Source organism: Apteryx rowi, unplaced genomic scaffold (genome assembly GCF_003343035.1).
Source record: "Apteryx rowi isolate R43461 unplaced genomic scaffold, aptRow1 scaffold_1230, whole genome shotgun sequence".
NCBI classification, from domain to species: Eukaryota; Metazoa; Chordata; class Aves; order Apterygiformes; family Apterygidae; genus Apteryx; species Apteryx rowi.
Genome location: NW_020447454.1, coordinates 35,609 through 59,682, shown reverse-complemented (window position 1 = coordinate 59,682; position 24,074 = coordinate 35,609). Strand labels below are relative to the sequence as shown.

Genomic DNA, 24,074 nt, shown 5'->3' with positions numbered 1-24,074 from the left:
TCCCAAACAATTCTGAAAACTATGCCAAGGCCCATTTTTAACACACGTTTTGCACACAGATGCACATTCTGGACTGTAAGATAGCTTCCTAGAGCAGACTTTTTCCATGATAGCTAGCCTCAGTCTCTGGGAACATTCCTGAGCCCATTTAAATTGCTGATACATAAACACTGCCTGCCAGTAGGCTGAAGAAGCATTAAAATGTTTTGCCTTTTTGAAGGACTAGTTAAGGGACACCCTCTTTGAAGATCTATTCCAGATGTTAATCAACTTGAGTCAGTTTTATAAGAAAAATAGGCTTATAAAAATAATTCTACATAAAACAGTTTTTAAGATTTCTCTCCAAAGAATTCCGTATTAAAGTATAATTTTATTGCAGTTCAAGTCATAAGATCAAGTACTACAGAGATACCTAAAAAAAAAAAGATTTTGACATACTATTAATTATAACAACAGATGTAACAATAATTTCATTTGAAGATCTCATATGTGATTTAGCTTCAGACTATCAGCATGAGCTAGGGATGAGAAAAAGTATTCTGATTTTGCATCTAAAGAGTGTAAGGCAGTAGTAGTGTTCAAAAAACAAAAAGCTTAATACTTCTTATTTTGTAAGTAAACTCAACTATCTGCAAGAGAATCTAGACAGTGTTTCCAGGTACTGAACCAAGTTGGGAGGTGAATGCTTTTTCAAGTCTTCATTTTATTTCTAACTCTGAAAAAATGAATTTGATAAAAAATGGCTGAAATTGGAAAAAAAATCAGAAGACTAAGGATACAAATAACAAAAAACAGAAGAGACACCTGTGCAAGACAGAGCTGCAGCCATCTCAAGTCAGAGGGCTGCTCCCCAAAAAAGGAAAGTTTCAGACCAAATGGTAATGCCAGAAAGACCCTGAAGAGGCTTTTATCATCCCAAAGTAAAGGCTACAGAAGCCAAAATAAGATTCCTATACACATATCTCTCCACCGATATGATTGCAGCAACGTCTTTCAAAGGCAGAATGGCAACAATGTAAAATACAGCTAATTCATGTCTTACAAATCCTTGTCTTTATGAATCCAGCATACTTTCTTAAACAGACTGTTTTCATCATGTCAGATGAAGATGCAGGTTAACATATTTCTTCACCGGAGCAAACGAGGGACAGAGTGGTGTTTAAGATATAGACCTAACTAATCCTGTTGTTTTCAAATGTTAGCTTGCACACTAATTAAATAAGGCCAAAAAGCCCATTAACTGCACTGAGATAACAACTAAAAATGACCCTTCACACAGTCAGTAAGATGCACACTTCTGCAAGCTACTAACGGAAGGACTGACATATTAGCAGAGTGCCAGGTTTCAAGGTAATTTCAGCTAGCTGAGAAGAAGGAAAGGCAGCATAAGACTGTGGCACCACAAGTGTGCATTTACATTACAAACTACGGGAGAAAGTTTTCCAAATGCCAAAAAAGTCACAAGAACATGATAAAGGATAGATGGGCTTGCACAATTAATGACTGTTCACTGCAGACACTACACGCCTGTCTTCACCAGCTGGTTAGTAAGCAAGATTGAAATAAAACCTATGGACTTTACCACAAAGCATCAATACCAAAGTTGGGTTAATCTCTGTCCTAGGCCCTAGCTGAGGTGAAAGGCTCACACAGCAGGGAAACAAAAGAGCTTAAGCCTAAATCACAAGTGGTGACAGTTTTAAGGGAATATCTTTCCATAGCAGAAACTGTAAATATAACTGGAGGTTAAAGATATTTCTATCCCTGAGGGGGAAATAAAAGGGAAGTCACACTTTCTAATAGGTAAAACCTGAAAGTTGTCATTCAGATTAAAAAAAAAAAAAGTTTCTTAGTTGTCTGCCAGGATTCACTCACTACCTAATAAGAGATGTTTCACGGCAAGTTTTCACACATTTTTGTTCTTTTGCTCCCCATTATATGCATGCAGAGGAAGTTCTCTGAACAGACCTCAAAGGCTAAAGAACGAGGCTCCCTCCCCAAACACACACACGTGTGTATGCACACATGCGTGTGATACAGCCTTGCTGTAAGGAAAACAAGTCAGAAACAGGGAAAAGAGCATCTCCAAAATATTCTCCTTCTTCTATCAACTATAAATACAGTTGATCTGTGAGGGAAAAGAGATTTTTTGGGGAAAAAACTATGCAAAAGATTACTGCTATTGTCTGATGCATCCAAAGGTAATATTTTGAACATACTGTTCAGAATCTAGAAGTTTAAAGTAAAAAGTAAATGACTGCCTGGAAGTACAGTGAGGATTTTTAATGTAGGCACAACAGCAGTAAAATCCAGAATTAAGACAGTTGCTAACCTTCTCCCCCACCCTGCTGCATACAGGTATAAAGATCTACCTGATTTGGGGAAATATTTGCAGATCACAGGTTTGAACAAGGTTTATAAAGAAGAGACTAGTTTAAACTTACTACACAAGGATGATTCTTAGTATTGCTTAAACTGTGGTTTTACAATGTGTAATACCTGTATTTTTAAAGGGACAGGACTGAAATACAGTCCTAATTCTTCTGAGCCAACACAAACACCAAGAGATTCAGTTAAGATGTAGCCAAAATTTGTTTACAAATTTAGTATTCAAAGTGACATTTCCAAATCTTTAGTAGCAGGTAAACTACTCTCCCCAAATAAAAGCTTTTATACCTGAAAGATTCTGTATCTGTAAAAAAGTTATTAGCAATTGAATATACAACACTAATTAAAAAACATTTAGTTTTCCTAATACCTATGGGTTGATTTCTAACCAGTGAAGTCTTAGTTGAAAGAAATCAAAATTATCATTTTAGAGTTGGTGGGATACGAGCCAAACATTTTTATATTTTCATTAAAGAAAAACCCATAAGTGTCAAGCTTTTTATTTTAGACCTCTCCGAAATATATACGTTCTCAAACACATCTGTCAGCATCAAAGATTATCAGCCTTTTGAAGGGGAAAAAGGGGAAAAACAAAGTTAATTTTTTTTAATCCAGGCTAAAAACAAAACAAACCCCAAAATACATTACACTACATACATTGCATCACACGCGAAGTTGTGGGATAAGCGCACGTGAGCGCTGCTGCCGTGTTCTTTCCACAGGCTAGTGCTGTCCATCACCACGCAGACAAGAAAAGTAAAGGAACAGAGTTGAATTCCAGCGTAAAGAGATATTCAGAATACTTCCCCTTCCCCAGCCCCACTACCTACAAATGAAGGGCATAAGAACTGAATGAGTTACTTGATACCTTCTTCTAAAAGGAGTTAGTTATGCTTCATGAATTCACATATTATTCCAGAGTGAGTGAAATCTGAGAAAATTTTCCAAATGAATTAAAAGCCTCTGAAAATACATAGGAATGCTAATAGATCTATCACTAAATATATCACAATAAAACAATGCAAACCCTTAGCAGCAAAACAAACTCAGATTTTGGCATAGTTATTATTGAAAATGTGGGGAAGTTGGTAAGAAGGCAAGGAGAAAGTGGGGGGAAAAACCCCAAAGATATTACTTTAATTTTATCCATTGCAAAATCATATACAGTATGAAGAAGAGTATGTTATATTACAACTGTGGTTATGGCATATTTGAAAGAAATATATAATAATAAGGGACAGCTCCTGTACAACAGGAAGGATTATAAATTGGAACAAAACAGTACTACTGAAAAGCAAGGCTCTGGTTTTGTCCAATTCTACTGTACCCCAAAAGATAACATGTTTCTAAACAGACCTCTGAAACCATAATTTTAAAAAAGGATCAATCAATCGATTTCTATAAAAGCAGAAATAATACTCTTTTCTGAGGTGTTTTACTAGGAAGTAGAGACAAGAGCTTCAGGGTTGTGGGGTTGTTTCTTTTAAATGAAAACATCTGTATTTAGCATTATATTGGTATAGGAGCTGAATAAGTAGCAAACAATTGTCAAAAGAAAATGACAAATGATGGAAAGACTGCATACTAAAATCTTATCTCTGAATGCACTAGTAAGATTACAGCACTGTAAAAAAAGAAAGCAGGGGTTTGTCTAAAAATATTGCCAGTGAAATTAGCTCAGCAGTACTGATGAGAAGTATTTTTAGTCAAAAGGACAAAGGTAAATTCAATTTTCAATTTTAAACAATTCACAAAATCAGGAAAAAATTCTAGCTAACGATCTTGGTCATTCTGACTTCAAAAATTTTTAAAACACTCAACTAAACCTGTTTAGAGGGTGGTACAGCCAAGTCCTTTTTAAGATGTGTACTGTATTTTTAACAGCCTGTCTGTAATGAAATTAAAAGAGGAAAACTGGGTGTATTTCTGTATTTTAATCCTGAAAAGGGTGAAGATAACACAACCCACAACTTCTAGGCAAAGCCCCATTTGTGCTCTGTCATTCGGGTACGTATTCAGAACACTTACATTTCCCTCTGCGAATAGCTCAGTCAAGGTGATCGTTAGCAGCATGCTTAATCTAGTAACCCGTTGCAAAAGCCTGAGCACTTTCACTTACTGTTGCTCGCATCCTTCTATTTCTCTCATTCAACTGGTGCTACCCACAATGACAAGAGACGAAGGAAGATGCAAGAGCCACCACGCCGGACGCTCCAATCGGCTCCATTCACTAAAGACCGAGGCAATCATCGCAGACGTGCTGGGCACCGGCCCCCCTTCATTTCACAGGGCACCTGAACCAAAACGTCATACCAGAGTAGCCCACTTTATCTTCCTCTGGAGCTGTGCCTCCATAAAGCATGTGGAGGGAGGATGCGAAAGGTAGGGTCAATTATTGATATAGTCAGCAATACCTACCTCAAGCCTTCCTTCCTATCAAATTAGCCAATGTACAGCGAGCTTCCTGCTGTACACCACTGTATCATGTCACCATAGCAACTAAATCAACAAATAGCTACTGCCGCATCTGCTTCAGGACCATCTAACATCAGTCAACAGAAGGTTCAGATTTAAGAGAACAAAGCTTCCAAATATATTCCACTTTATAACTGTGTTTTTAATTTAGCCTCCTGATTCCCATATAGGCTACATGAGCTGGGAATGAACCAACTTCTGACTTTACACTTGAAGATACGATGCAACTCATGACTTGAGATTGCAAGCAAGTCAGAAGGGAGGGGGGAAACCACACACTGCATTACAGAATAAAAAATACAGTCACCAAATGGATATATATTTTATTATACTTATTCTTAAATACTTTGTACTGTGCATTTTTCAGGAACATTAGGAGACGTGAAAAGAAAAAAGTACATTCCCCAAAATATAGTGCTTTACAGATCATTATTTACATACATCTGCCTTAACTAAGACCATAATCAGAAAGATTTATTAGATATTTGTATTTAAGACATTTCAGCTGGTTGACTACGATGGTTTCCCTCTATTACTTTCCACTGAAGAACTGAACTGAAATCACCCAGTATTAGTTTTTGGCAAGCTCACATCTACCGTCGTTAACCCAATGGTAACTGGGGTCCATTGGCGCACTCTCACCTGCAAAAAGCCCGCTGTGTGGAGAGGCACAATCATCCCTCCCTTCCCAGGGGAAGGGACTTCAAATACCACATATGCAGCAGTCTGGCTCAAGTCTTAACCCAGAGGCAGACAATATATGAAACAAGTCTTCATAACAACTTGATAACTGGAATGTGACATTAGATTACTGGTTAAATATTGCCTGAGGTATAGAAAACTTTAGAAGTATTTTGACAGTAATGTCTTCAAAAGTAGTAAGTATATAATGTAAGCGTATGCACACATACACACTTTTATGTAAAGTGACTCAAATCTACAGTCCAATTACCAAAAAAACCCCAAAAGTAGTTTTCTGCTCATGTATGTTCAAATGTTAGGAATATAACTTGCACAGCATGGAATTCTTTACCAAGTAAACATTTGCTAGGCTCAAGGTATCAGCTAACCAGAACCATTTTATTGTCTAGAATATTCATCTTTAGGATTCAAAGGGGCTACTTTTCCATCAGTGTACACAGTGCTTTGTTTCAGTCAAAATCACTATGCTTAACTTGGCTCTACAAAGCACAGTCCAGTGAACAGGGAAAATTGGATCCTAATTCTATTGCAGCTCTGCCACTGACTTACTGGGATTTGTAGGTTTGTCACCTCTTCTATGCCATAGTTTTCCCATTTGTAGGACTAGGACAGTGGTATTTGTGGCTTCTTAAAGGCTACTGATGAAAGAACATCGTAAGACTTCAGTGCTGTTATTCATTAGTAGCGCAGGAGCTGCCAGATGGAACCACATCCGTGGTCCATCTAAGGTGATGCCAGTCATGAACATAACAGTCATTTTTTCATTGATTTTTGTGTTCAAAATATGCTGTCCATATCATAATGATACTAATGAGCCTATAAACCAGTCCTTCCCAGAATCAAAAGTACTAACATTTAAAAAACTAGTTAAATGGACAAATGCAAAAGAAGTATGTAATAGGTATTACAGACCATGTAAGAACATAAAACAGGAAGAAAGCAACTGGCAAATCAGTAATAAAAAATGAACTAAAATGACTTTAGTGTTTGACAATTTAAAACAATTTAATAATTTCATGCTTGTGAAAAATGTAATTTGCAACTAACCCTTTCTTAAAGGCATCTTTCAAAGATTGATATAGGAAAATCTTATCAGATTTCCTAAATACTTCCTCCCTTGCCATCTATTATGCTGAACAACCTATAAAAGGTTCTAAAAACTAAGTTGAGCTCTTGTACTACTTCATAGTGCTTCATGGCAGACTAAGCACACAACATTACTGTGGTATCTATATGGAAAAGTAATATTAGTAGTTTTTCTTTTTTTGTCTTAAGTTCTCTTCTGCTTTTAGTATGGCTGATAGAAGAAAGCACGCTTCTCATCCTCATTTACAGGCGTCCTAGACATTGATCTTTGTCCAATTAACACGGTGCAATGCTCTTAACACTAAAATTGTAATATGTTACATTTCTCACCAAATTTATTTGAGCAAATTCCAATTTATAAGTGTCATACAATCACACAATTCTCTATTCTAACATCTGTTAATACTGACTGATAACCTAACTCCTTCATATATGAAGATAACGAAGATCAGAGGAGATCGTCTGGGTACTAAAGACTATTAACAAAGCTTGATTTCAGGACTAAGGAGGAATATTTTGTTTTTTAAACATAGACATTATCTCAGCTTGGACACTTTGGCTGATTCAGATAATCGCAGCATGTCCCAAAGAACGTGAGAGAAACTTTTCAGTGACAATCTTCTAAAGCCTATGTGTATTTTCAGGGGTGAGAGCAAGCAACTCACATTGTGCCATTTTTCTAAAACACAGCTGATGGAGATAATAAAAATGAGCAAACATTTCATCTTTAACACTGTTACAAGACACTGTCAGCACTACCGTAAGGACTCAAGAGGCAGAATATCCCTAGAAGCAACTAGAAAGAGGAAGAGGTTGGAAAGATGACTAGACTGTTCAGTGGCGATGAGATTTGAAAAACAGAAGATTTCAGTAAGTTTTCACTGCTTTTTGTTGTAAGACGTGTTGGAAAGATCTGAGAATTGGAGGTCACTTATCAGACAAATCTAGAGTGATTTTATTTACAAAATTTTTTTTTTTTTTAAATAAAGATTCTTACTGTACTCATTAGATGTCCTCTCTGTTGTGTCCCCCCCAGGCCCTGGAAGAAAAAGGGGTAATATCAGAAAGCTGATCACAGGTTGAAGAAATAGATGAAGAGCAGGAGATGTGTTTTGTAAAAATAAGTTTTCTGAGCAGAACTACCTTAGGATAAATGTTAAAATTTGCATCTAATGTGACTGATAGAGATGTTCAGGACTTCTCATTAGTATCTAACAGTGTCAGTGTATGTTCCATAAGTGTCTGTGCACCATTTGTTATTACTGAGAAATATTTACATTTTTAATCTACTTATTGTTTCTGCTTTATCTCTTTGCTTTTGCATTTTGCAATTCTTACAGCTTGGCTAAGCGGTCTTGATTTCTCTCATCTACAGCAAGCTCAATTTGTTTCATTAGCATTGAAACAGTCTGTGGTTAGTAGATAGTGTACAGAAGACTTGCTATTTAGAATAGTCCCACTAGAGTATCTTTAAAATCATAAAGCATAAACATAAGGCTAACAGAAGGGTTTCCATGTTTCAAAGAATCTGAATAGAACAGAAACATTTGTGCTTCAAAGTTTTAAGCTAATCCTTGTTTACTAAGGATTATAAGGAAACAATGTTAGGAGCTGTCCCTGAACTTTGAAACTCTGAATCATCTGGTCCTGGTCATTGGTTAGAAACATCAATCTCTATAAATAAAAACTGCAAGACTAACCAGATTTTTCTCATTTCATGAAGGTTTGCTGTTTGAAGTCCACATGACTAGCTTTACACTGCTAAGCAAAACTGGGCGAGGGATAGAAAGCATAACACACAGCAAAGTGGTGAGGGCCAAGCTTGCAGCTCAGACTTTTTAAGGGCTAGCCTCCTAATAAGCAGGCTTAGGTACAGTGCTAATTTGCACCAGTCCAAAACAGAAATTGGGGAATAAGCTTTCATTTAAGTTGTATCTAGATGCATTAAAAGGTAGAAGACTGTCAACTTAATTTTGGAAAGCAGTAAGTAATTTAACAAAGGCTGTTGTCTGAATTGAAGATGCTTGTGTCCATGACAATTCCCCCTCCCAAAAAAGTTGAGTGCTTAAGACGCTACAAATATTTATGTACACACTTAAATGTTCAGAGAATCAACAACTTAAATTTTCTAATACTGCTGTAGAAATGAAGTGCTATGCATTGTTCAAAAAACTCAGGCACTTTGCAGATTTTTAACCTGATTCACAACAATTTTTTAAATATCATATTTAAAATGAAAGCTTTTCTCTTCCTGTAAATGATCCCATCTTGTTCACAACTCTTACAGAATCAAAATACCCTTGCAATTATTTTAACTGAGCATCAATCTAAAAGACTTTTTCAGCTGTACTTCAACTGTATGTATTCTGAAATTTCAGCCCTTTGACTGCAGGCTGTACCAGCAGTTGCCAGTAGAGTACTGTATGTTGAGTAAGTATTATTCAATGTTCCACTATGTTAGAAACACTTCTGAAGACTGCCTCCCTCCAGTCTCTCTGAATCAGTCTTAAAGATCCTAATGCTGAAAAGAGATGAAGAATTAGTGCTGGTTAGCACTACTTTGAAACAAGCTAAGCAGTTGCGTCATCTTTATAGAGCCTGTCATTAATATTTTGCCTCTGTACAATACCTAATAATAAAAAGAAATTCCACAATGAATCTTACAAACATTATGAGAGCTAACTGAGATGAAGAAGCTGAGGCAGACAGCTACCTGATTTGCTAATGACAATGAGAGTCAATGGCATTCCTAAGAATTGAACTTAAGCCTGAGCATTCCAACTTTTTTACTTAAAAGAATTTCCTTGTCTATGAACATATCTGAAAAAGCATGCAACCAGTTTGGCATCCACTGAGAAACAATATACAATGTTATAAAGCAGTCATGATCAACCTGTGACCTAACAGCTGAATACCTTATTTCAGAGAGGTCAGAGCTACAATTGATACTCCATTTCTGTGGGCTGAGACAGAGCCATTTCAGTGCTCATCCTGCTTTCCTTCAACCTTCCAAGGCACAAAAAAGGAGAACCCAGAGAGCAGGACAGACACTTGGTTTATTTCTCTCCTCTATAAACAGGAAGTTACCAAAACAGCAGGTCACTCATGGAGATCCTCACCAAGTGCGCAGCAGTTGAGTTCATTCTGGCTGTGCAGCATTCTGTAATTTATATTGGAATTACTTCTAGGGCTGAAATAATAGGCGGGTGAGAAAGTACAACTTTCTCCTTTTCTCCCTATCTTGAAAAAAGATGATTTATTCTAAAAATCAGAATTCAGCTCAACAACTCAATTTTTATTTGTATTAAAGTATAAATACCCTTTAAAAATAATCACTCTGCAATGAAATTATGGCAATCGATAGAAAAATTCAAGTAGAATCAAACTGAATTTGGACATTCAGCTTCTAAAGAGTTTACAAGATTTACAAGCCACTAGTTTAGGAAGTAGATGGATTAGAAGACAACAGTTTTGTATTTAACATTACTTATGACAGCTTAGATTTCTCTTCTCTGATACAGTAATAAGTCAGGGACTCATTTAAGACTCTTGAGTATGTTTTTCTAACATTTCTACCTTAAACAAGTGCAAAAGGAAGTGTCAAAGGGAAAACTGTATTCTGAAGTTATTCAAAGTAGCATTTCAGAAGAGGATTTAGCATGCTAGAGGTTTCAACAGTGCTTCTAAAATATCCTTTCCTTAGATGTTCTCTCCACACATGCAACTTTATGTGGAGCCGAGTTTCACTGTATATCAAAGCACAGTGCGACACCATGAAATGGAGCTGGAAGAGAAGCGGAAGGCGCTTCCCTCAATTTGATCAGGTTGGGGGAAGGTGACATCACTACCGGAGCAAGGGCTCCAAGGGAGATGTTTACCCTTCCCCCATCCTTTCCCCGATATCTTCTCCTCCCTTTTCAAAAGGAAAGGGAGAGAAAGTACGAGGCAAGGATCATTTCTGCTGGTGTCTAAAGCCGAATCTACTTCTTCCAGAAGAATGTCACTCTGGGTGCTCTATAAAATGTTTTAATTCTGGAACATGCAGAGGGTTAGATGGACTTTGGCCAGTTAGAAACTGAGAAACCTCTAATCATCAGGAAAAGCAGGCTTCAACTAGCAAGGGATGCAGTTCAGGATTACTTGTTTACAAAAATGTATAATTCCCATGTATTTTAAGAGTAAAGATTTTGTAGTTAAGATACACCTTTGCAAGGCAGTCCTCACTCCTTTGTCATAATTTACAAAGAACTTACAACTGCTGACTTCCGAGGAGTTGTGCGCAAGCAGTAAGGGTGATTTTGTTGGTCTTGGACTTTGGTATTCTGGTCCTGGCTTACTTGATGCACGTGTCCCACAAAGAAGATGATCAGTCAACATGACTAAGTGCAGGACACTGCTTAGACATTACTGCAGCCTTTCAAATCTTGCTGAAAAAGGAATGCAGACCCAAACTGTGTCCACTTGCAACAGATTGCAGAGAGGAACTGGGCTATCTCAATACTTGTAGCTCCAGGCAACTTGCACTTTCTCACCAAGAAAAAAGTGCACAGATCTTTAGTCACCTTGCTAAAACAAACAACAAAAAAGATCATCTTCTAGATATGCTTATTTCTCCCCATTGACTATATGGGAAACCCAGAGCAACCAACCTGGACTTAAAAATCTGATTTTCAGATGTCACCCAATCTCCCAAATGTCAGTATCTAAAGAGATTCATTCCACGGGGGTGGAAAACCTGTCTCAAATCTCTTAGGATGAATCTATTATATCAGAGAAACCAAAATTTATCTGCAAATCATATTATGCAACTGAAGTCAGACACTTCAGAAGAAAAAGAAGACTATTCAGAAAAATTTTATATGAGGATAGTTCATTCTGTGAGTTTCCATATTGAATACGAATAGGAAAGTTTGAACTACGCATCCTTCATTCATGTTTCTACATTTATTGTTTTTAGACAGTGAATATTAAAATACATGTATTTGGATGCAAATATAAGCTATGCAATAAATCTGACGTTGCTTCTTGCTAACCAAGAGCAGCACTCTATTCACACATACAAAGCACCTGAGAATTTTGAATCCTCTCACTTTTTCCTTGGAGTAATGATGTTCTCTTCTAGAAATTTAAAACAAGTTTTCAGTGCATCTGCAGTATATTTATTTTTCCAGGACGAATTATCACACAGATCCATTAATCAACACTGGAAAAAATGCAGCTCGATGATCAACTTTTGTAAGCTGGAGCTTCAGCATTATATGCTGAAGACTTCCAATGAACTCCAGTGAGCACAATTCAGGTGCATTTCAATGTTATGAAGTCACTGAAGGATGAAGGAATAATTGTCAACTAAAACCAAACTTAATGAATCCTTGAAAGGAAAAGTTAAAGACATATCTGCTAATTCAATAGAGCTTGGGGGAGGGAGGGAGGCAGGGAAACACAATGACAGAAGCAGCCATGCATGTACTCTATGAATTCAACACACAGATGAAGGAAAGGGAAATGGCACAACATGGAAAGCTGTGAGAACAGTCATAACTGTATATGTTGTTAAACTTGACTTTTAACACAGATTTTCTCATCCAGACTATAAACCATATGCAGTTCTAGGCTTGATTTTCAGCAGCAAGGCAAAAACAAAGCAAGCTGGAAGCTGATAATGTACCATACGCTTTCCAGAAACAAAAGTATCAAAACTAAAACAGGACAAAACATTCAGTAACCTAGTTTATATCTTCATTGTATCTCTGCTGTAACTCCACATAGGTAAACAAATAATCTGAAGGCCGAAAGAAAAAGGGGCTTCTCAGAATTATTTTATTTTTATAGTAGTCTAGTACTCCGCTTTCTGAAGACTTCTTCCTATGATAACAGGCTAATACCAACTTCAAGGTCAGAAGTCTTAATATTTAAAGAAATTGGTTTTGAGAAATACTAACTTTCAGATTTAATGCTAAAGGCCTATTTGAATTCAAAGAATTCACTTAAACTCACACACACTATATATATACACACATATATACACACACACATCTATATACAGCTATCTATCAGTTAATGAGATTAAAAGCAAATGGTATGTTTCATCTCAGTGCTGTTTGAATAGTTTCCAAAAAAAAAAAAAAAAAGTCCGCTTGGAAATACTTTATAGGATTCATGTGTTTTTTTATATCCCACTAAAATGTGGGCTAGGACTGAGGATTTCTAGTACATGGAAAACCTGGGGCTTTTTCTGCCCAAGTGAAGGCTTTTCTCCCTGTGATTTGATATCACTTTGAACTGGAGATAAACAAACGTGCTCAAAACTTGAAGTTAATTTTTAACTTCTCAGTTGAGAGCACCTAATGAACAGAGGGAGCCTGAAAGTCTTGAATGTCCTAGTTATTACTGAGCTTACCACTGTTTCCAGACTCCCTGCTGCAGAGAGGGAAGCAAAGCCCAGCTTAAAACAGAATGTCCCAGCGGCTCTGGGATCACCAGGGCCCTTCAAGAGCCCACATCGTGGGAGGCTTCTGGAATTTTCTGGATATTAAAATCCCAAAGCCTCAGGACAGGCTCTATCACAAAAATCCTGGGTTTTAGGCTTCCTAACAACACACTGGGAGCTGGCATCTAGACAAACTGCTGACTCCCTGGGCTTTCAGACTCAACTCTATAGTGGTAAGTCTGCAGGCCTTCACAACAGATCACTTTTTTTTTTTTTTTTAAACAAAATTCTGTTGCACCAAAGAATTTCTGACTGGCTCACTGATAACAAATAGTGCCAACTACTTAAATATTTGCAAAATAAAGTCTGAATGCAAAAATCTGCTTTTGTAGAGATTTGCTGACTACATTGGTTGCCCACCAGAAAACAGATGCAGGATTAAGGTCTGATGATATAATAAGAGTTCTACGTTTCACTATTAGCAAGTTAACTCACTTTTTTCATTGCATTATTAAGTCCATAAAGTAGAATGTTAGACATTTTTGCATTCAGTCCGTATCCCTGGTTGATCACAACATGCAAATAATAGACTTACACAAGTCTTTCTCAGGTAGAACTTTAATAATTATTACTTACATTAACTGGCCAGATATTTCTTGGGACACTAATTTCTCAATTTGTTGTTTTGATTTCCATGAAGAATGTACTTTTCATTGCCTCTCAGACAGTAATATTAATAAGCAGGAGACCTACCTCCAAATATTGAGACTATTTCCTAAAAGAAAAATTGATAAAGGACCTAATTTTATGTCAACATTTGATTTCTGCTACAAAGTTAATATATATTAAAAAAAAATTAGCCTTACAAATAGAATAATTACATCAGATCAGACCAAAGGTCCATCTAGCCTAACATCTCACCAGCAACAGTGGACAAAGGTTGGTTCCTAGAGAAGGATGTAGGAAGGCAAGCATATAGTGATACCTCCCTAGAACACTTGCCCCGTTTCTAGTTGCTCTTGCCTCTGATGCTTCCTAAACAGAAATACTGTCTTTCTATTCAACAAACCTGAATGAATTTTTACTCCCATGAATCTCTTTAATTGCTTTTTGAGCTTGTATAAACTTCTTTGCCATCCAGTGACAAGGAGTTCCACAGATTAACTATGTATATAAGTATATACGCTATAAGTAATGTATATAAGCTTATATTCTTGCTTATATGTATTCTCTTGCTTATTTTTAATTCACTACTTGCTAGTTTCATTTGATGTCTCTAATGTTTGCTTTTTAAGCTGCCACTAAACAAGGACCTGATAATTGTGTAGAACCACTATAACAAAGACTTTGTTTGAGTGTTAATCATCAGCTGACAGCCCATCACCATGTACACAGAGTTAGGATCCCCTCTCTACAACCACCAGCATCATTTTGTAGTTATCCATACTGAATTCTATCTGCCAGCTTATTGAAGATAACAGAAATGCTAATTTAGAAAGCTTAGAGAAGAGGGAGTAGAAGGAAATGATCCTGTCTATGTTAACATATGAAAGCTAAATCCACTGCGCAAAAGAATCATCTTATTGTTATAAGAGCTTAAAAGGAAGAATGTCCAGCAGGTAGAAAGCAAAAGTCAAAGTTCTCAGCTCTGCACCCTCTTCTCCAAGAGAAAGTCCAGCAAAAAATGTTTAGCAATAGCAAGGAGGAAATATAGACTCTGAAAATCCCATTAAGCACCTCAACCTCCAAATAAAGTTCAGAGGATAAGTGATCAGCTTCACAAGCTAGAAGTATTACTTTATTCCTGTATCTCGTTGATAAATAAAGCTAACTGAAGGCCAGACACTGTGTGGCCTATTCCTCAAAGAGAAGGAAACAATTAACAGGTACTGGGTTACTCTGAGTGCTATCTACACTCTTTGGTAATAAAAAGGACCAAGTTTTTACAGGGATGTTTCACTTGGCCACTCTTAGCTTTAATGGGAAGATGAAAAGATGATTCAAAACTTCAGGGTCAACAATTTACCCAGTTGTCCTGGAATAGTGCTGGGTGCAGTAGAAATCCAGTGTTAACTGAAACAATTCAACTTCACAGTCTAATATCAAGAAAACAAGGTGTGTATTGAAGTAGTTTGAATGTTTTTGTTTTCCTCAGTCATGAGTTTACTTCCCCGCACCAAATCATGACTTATGTAACCACACGCATTCTTCCTGCCCAACCTCAGCGATGATGAGTAATGCCTCATTGCAAGAGTTACCCTTACATGAATAATCCCCAATCACTTCTGTCCTACAGGCCAGTCAGCCTCACCTGCATCCCTGGAAAGGTGATGGAGCAGCTCATCCTGGAGGCCATCTCCAAGCATGTGGAGGACAAGGAGGTGATCAGGAGTAGTCAGCATGGCTTCACCAAGGGGAAATCATGCCTAACCAATCTGATAGCCTTCTATGATGGAATGACTGCCTGGGTAGATGAGGGGAGAGCAGTGGATGGTGTCTCCCTTGACTTCAGCAAGGCTTTTGACACTGTCTCCCATAACATCCTCATAGACAAGCTCAAGAAGTGTGGGCTAGATGAGTGGACAGTGAGGTGGACTGAGAACTGGCTGAATGGCAGAGCTCAGAGAGTTGTGATCAGTGGCACAGAGTCTAGTTGGAGGCCTGTAGCCAGCAGTGTCCCCCACGGGTCAGTACTGGGTCCAGTCTTGTTCAACTTCTTCATCAATGACCTGGACGAAGGGACAGAGTGCACCCTCAGCAAGTTTGCTGACGATACAAAACTGGGAGGAGTGGCTGATACGCCAGAGGGTTGTGCTGCCATTCAGAGAGACCTGGACAGGCTGGAGAGGTGGGCAGAGAGGAACCTCATGAAGTTCAACAAGGGCAAGTGCAGGGTCCTGCACCTGGGGAGGAATAACCCCATGCACCAGTACAGGTTGGGGGTTGASCTGCTGGAAAGCAGCTCTGCTGAGAAGGACCTGGGAGTGCTGGTGGACACCAAGTTAAGCATGAGSCAGCAATGTGCCCTTGTGGCCAAGAAGGCCAATGGTATCCTGGGGTGCATCAGGAAGAGTGTTGCCAGCAGGTCGAGGGAGGTGATTCTCCCCCTCTACTCAGCCCTGGTGAGGCCACATCTGGAGTACTGCATCCAGTTCTGGGCTCCCCAGTACAAGAGGGATGTGGCACTACTGGAGCAAGTCCAGCCAAGGGCTACAAAGATGATTAGGGGACTGGAGCATCTCTCTTATGAGGAAAGGCTGAGAGAGCTTGGCCTGTTTAGCCTGGAGAAGAGAAGGCTGAGAGGAGATCTTATCAACGTGTACAAGTATCTGAAGGGAGGGTGTCAAGAGGATGGGACCAGACTCTTTTCAGTGGTGCCAAGCGACAGGACACGAGGCAACGGGCACAAACTGAAGCACAGACGCTTCCATCTGAACATGAGGAAAAACTTTTTCACTGTGAGGGTGACAGAGCACTGGAACAGGTTGCCCAGAGAGGTTGTGGAGTCTCCTTCTCTGGAGATATTCAAAACGCGCCTGGATGCAATCCTGTGCAACGTGCTCTAGGTGACCCTGCTTGAGCAGGGGGGTTGGACTAGATGATCTCCAGAGGTCCCTTCCAACCTCAGCAATTCTGTGATTCTGTGATTCTGTCCTCCTACCAAGTCTTTTCAGTCTCACTTTGTTTCTATCCTAACTCCTATGGATCATCTCCAAACTTCATTCCCAACCTTACCACCAAGATTTAAGGAGTATATTACCCTTTCTCATGTTGAGCATAGTGATGAGAAGGCGCAAAAGCATTATTTCTGTGCTTAACAGAGAGAAAGGAGCTAATGGACTTTATTCTCTACTCTTCCCTTTCCCCAGTTTTGTCCTATGAGACTAACAGTATTTTCCATGGGACACAGAAAGAGGAGATCTCCCACAGCAGCAGTGAATGACAGTGAATTGCATATGAATGCCAACACGGAAGTCCCAACATATAGGTTAAATTCCTCATGGTTTCTGCCTGAACACATGCATTCCTCCAGCTTTGTGGATTGTTTTGTTTTAAAACATGATGAAAAGCTACAGCTTTAACCTAATCAGGCACTTCCACTGTTTGAAGCATATGACCTTTCATCATAACATGTTCAAATATTTGTACTACTATTTCAAGTTTAAATTGCTAGAACTTAAAGTATCTGAAATTAATTATCTTGAAGATGTGAACTGTTCCAGAAAAGGACTGAATGGTCCATATCCATTTAACATCTCAATTTTGCATTCTGCCACAATGACCACACAGTACATTTAAATCAATTTAAATCACAGTAATTAAAATAATTAATTCTGGTAAGATTTATCTTTACATATGAGTTTCTTTTTTTCCCCTATTTTAAAGTCTCAGCCGTTTCATAGCTGAACAAAAATTCACAATTTCTGCCATGAAAGAGTGAGTGAGTGTGCACATATGTATATAAATAGTATTTAAATAAGAACTTCTTTCCAGTCAGGACTAAAAGTAACTAGAAGAGCTAGAGTGCCACCAAAACACTATAAAAACAGAACACAGACAAAATGTGGTTCTGAATTTTGACTGCGAGAACACAAGTTCTGTCAGACTACATATTAAGTTACCAATTATGCAATTCAACACCATGGTGCTGTTATAAAAGAAACTAGAGAGGCAGTTTTCATATTTTCAAGGATGCATCCCTGCAAAATATTTGTGTAGGGTAGCTAAGCATGTAGAAAAGTTTTTCAGAAAATGTGAATATCTCAATGATGGCAAAAGAATTCACTGTCATATTCTAGAACTCATTATGGCAGTAACAAGAAGTCTTTAGTACAAAAAGCCATGAAGCACAAAATGATATTAATGCATCTATAGTACCTCAAAGAGATACACAGTAACTTCAAAAAGTTACAGGAAAAATAAAGCATACAATGGATATTTAGGTTAAAACATTTTTTAACAGATATGAAAAAGGCTAAAAGTTACAATGCTTTGTACTTGCTTCTCGAATATATCATACTTCATATGATAGTGTATCCTGCTTCTTTAATGTCAAGATATGCATAATCACACAAAGGCCTGACCTTCCTGTGGCATAAGTCTTAATTAGGCAACCTAGATAGAGTAAGCAATACCCGTAATTCTGGATTTCCCAGTTTCCAGACATAAAAAGCATTTCCATTTAGTGATGGTTTCTAAATCACCGGACGTAAAAAGGGTTTCCAGTAGTTTCCTGCTACTAAATAAATGCATTTGCAGATTTTTCATGAGTCATGTATTAGATGCGAAGAGAGAAATTGAAACTAATATGCAACTTTCATCAGTCATTGTGGAACACAAAATGGTAGGCAACATTGTGGCATAATTGTTAGTTATCATGAAATGAAGAAAGATGATTTTCTTTATTCACCACTGAAAACCTGTCTAATGCTCTCTGTAGTTTTTTTTTTTTTAAACACTAACATTATCAGTTCCACTGTAGATGATAATACTCTTAGAGAGCAGTTGCTAAAAAGATACCTACAGCATATATTATGTTTTTCACTTAAGAAGATTAACAGAAACTCCTACAACTTCATTTTTTGATCAAATTCTTTGCTTGTTTTCCAGTTTTAATACTGATTGGTAGCAAAAGAGAGGCAACATTTTCCTTTAATGAAAAAAATGTCCCCAAAAGAATACTTAAGCACGGACAGATCTGACTCAAGATTCTGAACCATGACTGAATAAGCTGGACAGTACAGCTTGATCAGTCTTATTTTTGGAGAAGACAAGTAATGCATACTCTCAATTACCTTTGAAAGGTCATGGTGATCAGGTGAGGTTCCTGAGGACCGGAAGAAAGTAACTGTCACTGCTATTTTCAAGGAGGGCAAGAAGGAAGAGCTAAGGAGCTACAAGTCAGTCAGTCTCACCCTAAGGCCTGGGAAGGTGAGGGAGCACATCTCCCTGGAAGCTGTTTCCAAACATATTAAAGACAAGAAGGCAACTGGGATTATACAGCATGGATTCACAAAGGGGAAATCATGCCTGACACACCCAATAGTCTTCTATGAAAAAGTGACTAGTTTAGTGGATGAGGGGAGAGGAATGGATATAGTTTATTGCGACTTTAGCAAGACTCTTGACACTGTCTCCCATGATGTTCCTCAGTGACAAACTGATGAAGTACGGACTACATAAACACACAGTGAGGTGGACTGAAAGCTAGATGAACTGTCAAGCTCAAATGTTTGTGATCAGTGGTATGAAAACTATGCAGAGGCCAGTCTCCTGCAGTATGTCCCAGAGGCCAATACTGAGTCCAATACCATCTAACATCTTCATTAATGACCTGGATGATGCGGCAGAGTGTACCCTCAGCAAGTTTGCAGACAAAAACAAAAGTGGAGGAGAGGCTGATACACCAGGTGGTTGTGCTGCCATTCAGAGAGACCTCAACAGGCTGGAGAAATGGGCTGATGGGACTCTCATGAAGTTCAAAAAAGGGAAGTGCTGAGTTCTGCACCTGTGGAGAATAGCTCCATGCACCAGTACAGGCTGGGAGGTGACTGGCTAGAAAGCAGCTTTGTAGAAAAGGATCTAGGAGTCCTGGTGGACAAGCTGACCAGGAGCCAGCATGGGCTCTTGTAGCAAAAAACTCTAACAGTGTACTGGGCTGCATTAGGAAGAGCATTGCCAACAGGTCAAGGGAAGTGACCCTTCACCTCTACTCTATACTAGTGAAGCCGTATCTGCAGTGCTGGTCCGGTTCTGGGCTCCCCAGTGTAAGGGGGACATGGAGGTACTGGTGCGGGTCCAGTGAAGGGCCACAAAGATGACTGAGGGATTGCAGCATCTGACACTCCGGAAGAGGATGAGAGAACTGGGACTGTTTAGCATCAAGCACAGAAGGCTCAGAGGGGATCTTATTATCAGCATGTATAAACACCTGACAGCAGGGGAGTAAAGACAACACAGCCAGACTCTTCTTGGTGGTACCCAGTGAAGTAACAAGAGGCAACAGGCACAAATTGAAATCCAGGAATTCCACTTAAACATAAGTTATTTTACTGCAAGGGGGATGAAACAAACAAACCTGTTTCAGTGTCTAAGAGGACAGTGTTTGTCCAAGCCCAGAGAGGCTGTGGAGATATTCAAAACCTGATTGGACACAGGCCTGAACAACTTGCTCTAGCTGCCCCTGTTTGATGGGGGGGAGGTTGGGCTATATGATCTCCAAGGTCTCTTTCAACCTCAAGAATTCTGTGATGCATCTATAAAAAGCCTTAAACAACAACAGTAAGAGGAAAAAATATTTTAAATGGTGGTGGCATGCCTAATTTTGTGTAGGCATGTTTTATTCCTTTCTGTTTGTAAGGCTTTCAAATTGAATTTTTCAAGGTAGGACATGTAAGAAAATAGTAACTGTTCTCTTGCATGTTGCAGATGACTACTTCTGAATATTAGTATTTGAAAATAGACTTTGGAGAAAAAGCAAGCTGGAGTATTTCATTTTCCTTCTTCTGGTATTTTCTGTTCACATATTTATTAACTGACATTTATCAAACTCTTCCTCTGCATTTAAGTTTCACTTATGCTGCAAAAATCTCCCTGCAGCCCAGACCTGATCTCAAGCACTGCTGCAATCCATTCTCCAGTCTCATTCTAAATCTCTTTTGCAATTTTTTTACCCTATAAATTAATTCCCCTTTCTTATGATAAAAAATTACTTCTTTTGTATAAATGTGAAACATTGGAATAGTAGACTAGAAGGGACTTCCTAGATCATCAACTCCAGTCTCTTCCTTTCACAGGCAATAGTCTCTTAGTCTATTCAGATACTTCAAGCCCCTTAAAAATAATTATTTTTTTACCCCTTTCTTTCCATTGGAAGCTGTTCCAGAATCATGCTTTTCCAGCATCTAAAATGTTCTTTCTAGCCTAAAGATCTGGAGAATTCCTATTTTTTCTTTTGCCAACACTTTGTTTAGCTTCTCTTCCTCTCTGGAGCTGACCTTTCTGAAGTATTCCAAAACAGGGATTGTAAGTCCTTCTTAGCTATCATTTTGTTAGCCTAAAACAGTCATGCTATTTGAGTAAGTGTTTAGGTAGGCATAAATAAACAGAAGAAAGTCCCACCATTCAAGATACTCAGTTGTGAACAAGATCCAGTCTAGAGGCCATAGAGTTGTTAGCACACATTGTGCCTGAGCTAATAAGTCCTACCATAGGGGGAAGCTTATTAGCCTTAACAAGGTCGCATGCTGATGCAACTACATGGCTTCTGAATTAAGACTCATGCATGGCTGGATGGCATGGCAGCTGTCTGCTCCCAACCTTACAGAAAAGTGTTCTTTTACAAGACAGGTTTTCTGCTTTGTACTCCTTACAAATGTCTTCACTGCACCAGTTCTACCTTGAACTCATCTCTACAAGACACGCATGACCAGAATTGCACAAAAATATTCCAGATAAAGGCTTACTGACTTTTAAAGTGTCAATATGTCACTGATGCTGTTGAAAAGAGGGGGGAAAAAAAGAAAAAAGAAAAAAGATATTTAAGTTTCCTTACCTGCTGTGCTCCATCCCCACTAACAATAGGGGAAGTTAGAAGAGGAATTTCACTACTGATAATTGGAGTGGTATCCAGTAATGGTGAGTGCTCTGCCATCATTGGTGGTACACTAATTCACAAGTTCACCTGCAAAGAAAAGTTACTCAAATGGTTAAACTATATAAATATTTCTGAATAGTTATCCTTCAAAAACAGTCTCAAGTATTGCTTTTTAAAAGTCAAGTTTATGAAATTAAAAATAGGTCTCTAAAATATGTTTCCATAACACATTTTAAAGCTTACATGCTTGCTGGAATGTTTTGCTAGCCAGTCCAAGCTACATCCATACAGAGGGTAGGTTCAGACTCCCTCTAGTGGCTGAACCTCAGAAGAAGATAAATCACAGTATTCAAGCTAAGACACCTGGATCTTTCAACTTAGGCAAAAGGCTTGCTTTAGAGTCAAAGTTTGACTGGCCCTGCTGACAAAACATGTACCAGAAAGAACTGAAAATACGCATTTGCCTTAAAACTTACTTATATAGTGTTCCTGTTTATATGAAACTGGTAAAAATTGAGATCTAAGAATAGAGACACTTTTTTTTTTTTAAATCACCAACCCACTTTTTTTTTTTACTATTAGATCAAACAAATGCCCTTTTAAGAACAACTCATTACTGTGAAATGTTTAAGTGAAATGCAAACGAACTAAAAATTCTGAGCAATTGTATCCTCTGACATTTCTGTACTTTTAAAATATATTTAACCCCTGAATTTAAGCAGTCATTTTGATGCCCACTGGCCCTTTAATAGCTTTACCAGTAGCTAGAACTTCCAAGAGAAAGGTAATGCCTACACACACACATAAGTGTAATTCTCATAACTATACTATAAAAAGCCTGCTAGTGCAAACTGTAAAGATACATGAAATCTGATGACAAGAAAAAAAAAATAGGCAAGAGCTCCACAAAAACAGTGATCCATGTCAACTCCAACGGACAAGTGTCAAGCAACAGCACAACAGAAAGCAGACTTCAACTGAAGGTTCCTGTTCATTACATTAACAAATCATAAATAATGGCTTTTATGCTATTTAGGGCGCTACTGCTATATGAAACCTGGCTAGAAGAATTAAGACTGAAAAAAAAAGCAGAAGATTAAAATTTTTCCATATTGGAAATGTGTCTTATGAGTCTAATTAAGAAAATAATGTTTCTAAACTGTTTTCAAAATTCTATTTGAAGTTATACTGACCTACCTTTTGAAATATAAACATGAATGTGAAAATTAAAAATCAACAAGAACCAAGAAAATATATCTTTAAGAGGGCAAGAAATGCGGAAAGTTATTTTTGAGATTCCTTAACAAAACAGAAAGAAAAAAGGACAAAAAAGAATTCGCTAAGGGCTTTGCATAGTACATTCAGAATTCTCATCAGTTAATTGCATTTTGTGTTTACCAACTGTAACCAATAAGCATCTCTGTTCATGAACATATAGACAATATACTTGTGTTTGTGTTGTATGTAGATGTTTGTTAAGCACAGTTTGCAACTTCCTTTAAAAGAAGAGATACCCTACAGAATTCAAGGGGTGATAATGCTAGCTTTAGGACACTGACTTCAGTCCCAAGTGCTAGCAATGTTATTCGAGCAGCTGAGAGCGCTGCTGTTACAACTTGCCACATAGGAATGCATTCTCTAAAACAGCCTCCACCCCACCCAAGTGACTGTTTTTCACTTGCTCGCTCCTCTAAGGCCAAGTTGGCTGTACATTTGCTGCGGGCTGCAGGGTGTAGTGTAGAGCTGTTAGTACCAAAGGCCCCATGCAAAATAAAGACTTAGCATTTTCCAGAAAATGCTTAAGTAATAAGGCACTATAACCCTCTCATACAGCTACACATACACAGAGTGATTTAACCATTTCTATGCTGAGGGTTGCCCTACTATAAAACTATGAACTTGGAAAAAACTCCCCTGCAATGATTTTAAAGTATACCAGGAAAGTAAACAGTACTTAACTTACAAAGGTTAAAGCTGGAAAAAAAAAATTTAAATCCCTCTGGGTTAAGAGTCTTAAAACCTAACTATGATTATATAAGAATTCATCACCACTTATGCCAAGTCATTTATACCTGTTTAGCCAGACTAATTAGTCTCCCAAGGAATGCGGACCAAGTTTTATATTCCTACCTTACTTTAAAAGCTTTCCCACTCATCAAGAAACCCTCCAGGCTACAGCAAGTCTCCACCACTTCTGCAGGTGGCAGAGTGCTGATGAAAGTTATTTGGATCATCTTTCAAGCCAGCAAGCTTGACAGGGAGCTTTCCAGTGTGTTATCCAATGACTGCTTAATGTAAAATGAACAGAGAGCCTGGAAGCAGGGGGGAGAGTCAGGGCCTCCCTTCTCCCATGACAGGTACAAGCAGGCCCCTTCTCACCGTCCCTAGATCTTACAG

At 38.2% G+C, this 24,074-nt stretch overlaps 1 protein-coding gene across 19 annotated transcripts in view; it reads right to left on the bottom strand.

The window, feature by feature from the left end:
* Positions 1–24,074, bottom strand: part of LOC112960877 (fibronectin type-III domain-containing protein 3a-like) — an 80,181-nt gene that overhangs the window by 39,943 nt on the left and 16,164 nt on the right. For 7 of the 19 annotated variants that reach the window (XM_026055501.1, XM_026055500.1, XM_026055509.1 and 4 more), the window contains exons 2-3: positions 21,636–21,764; positions 7,649–7,690 (exon numbers count right to left, since the gene is read on the bottom strand). In XM_026055501.1, coding sequence (XP_025911286.1) covers positions 7,649–7,690; positions 21,636–21,737 — 144 coding nt within the window. In that variant the 5' untranslated portion in view covers positions 21,738–21,764. Of the gene's footprint in view, positions 1–4,507; positions 4,738–5,505; positions 5,654–7,648; positions 7,691–9,566; positions 9,812–10,904; positions 11,079–21,635; positions 21,769–24,074 lie in introns of those variants that run through there. The other 12 variants (XM_026055507.1, XM_026055508.1, XM_026055519.1 and 9 more) reach the window with 10 other exon arrangements.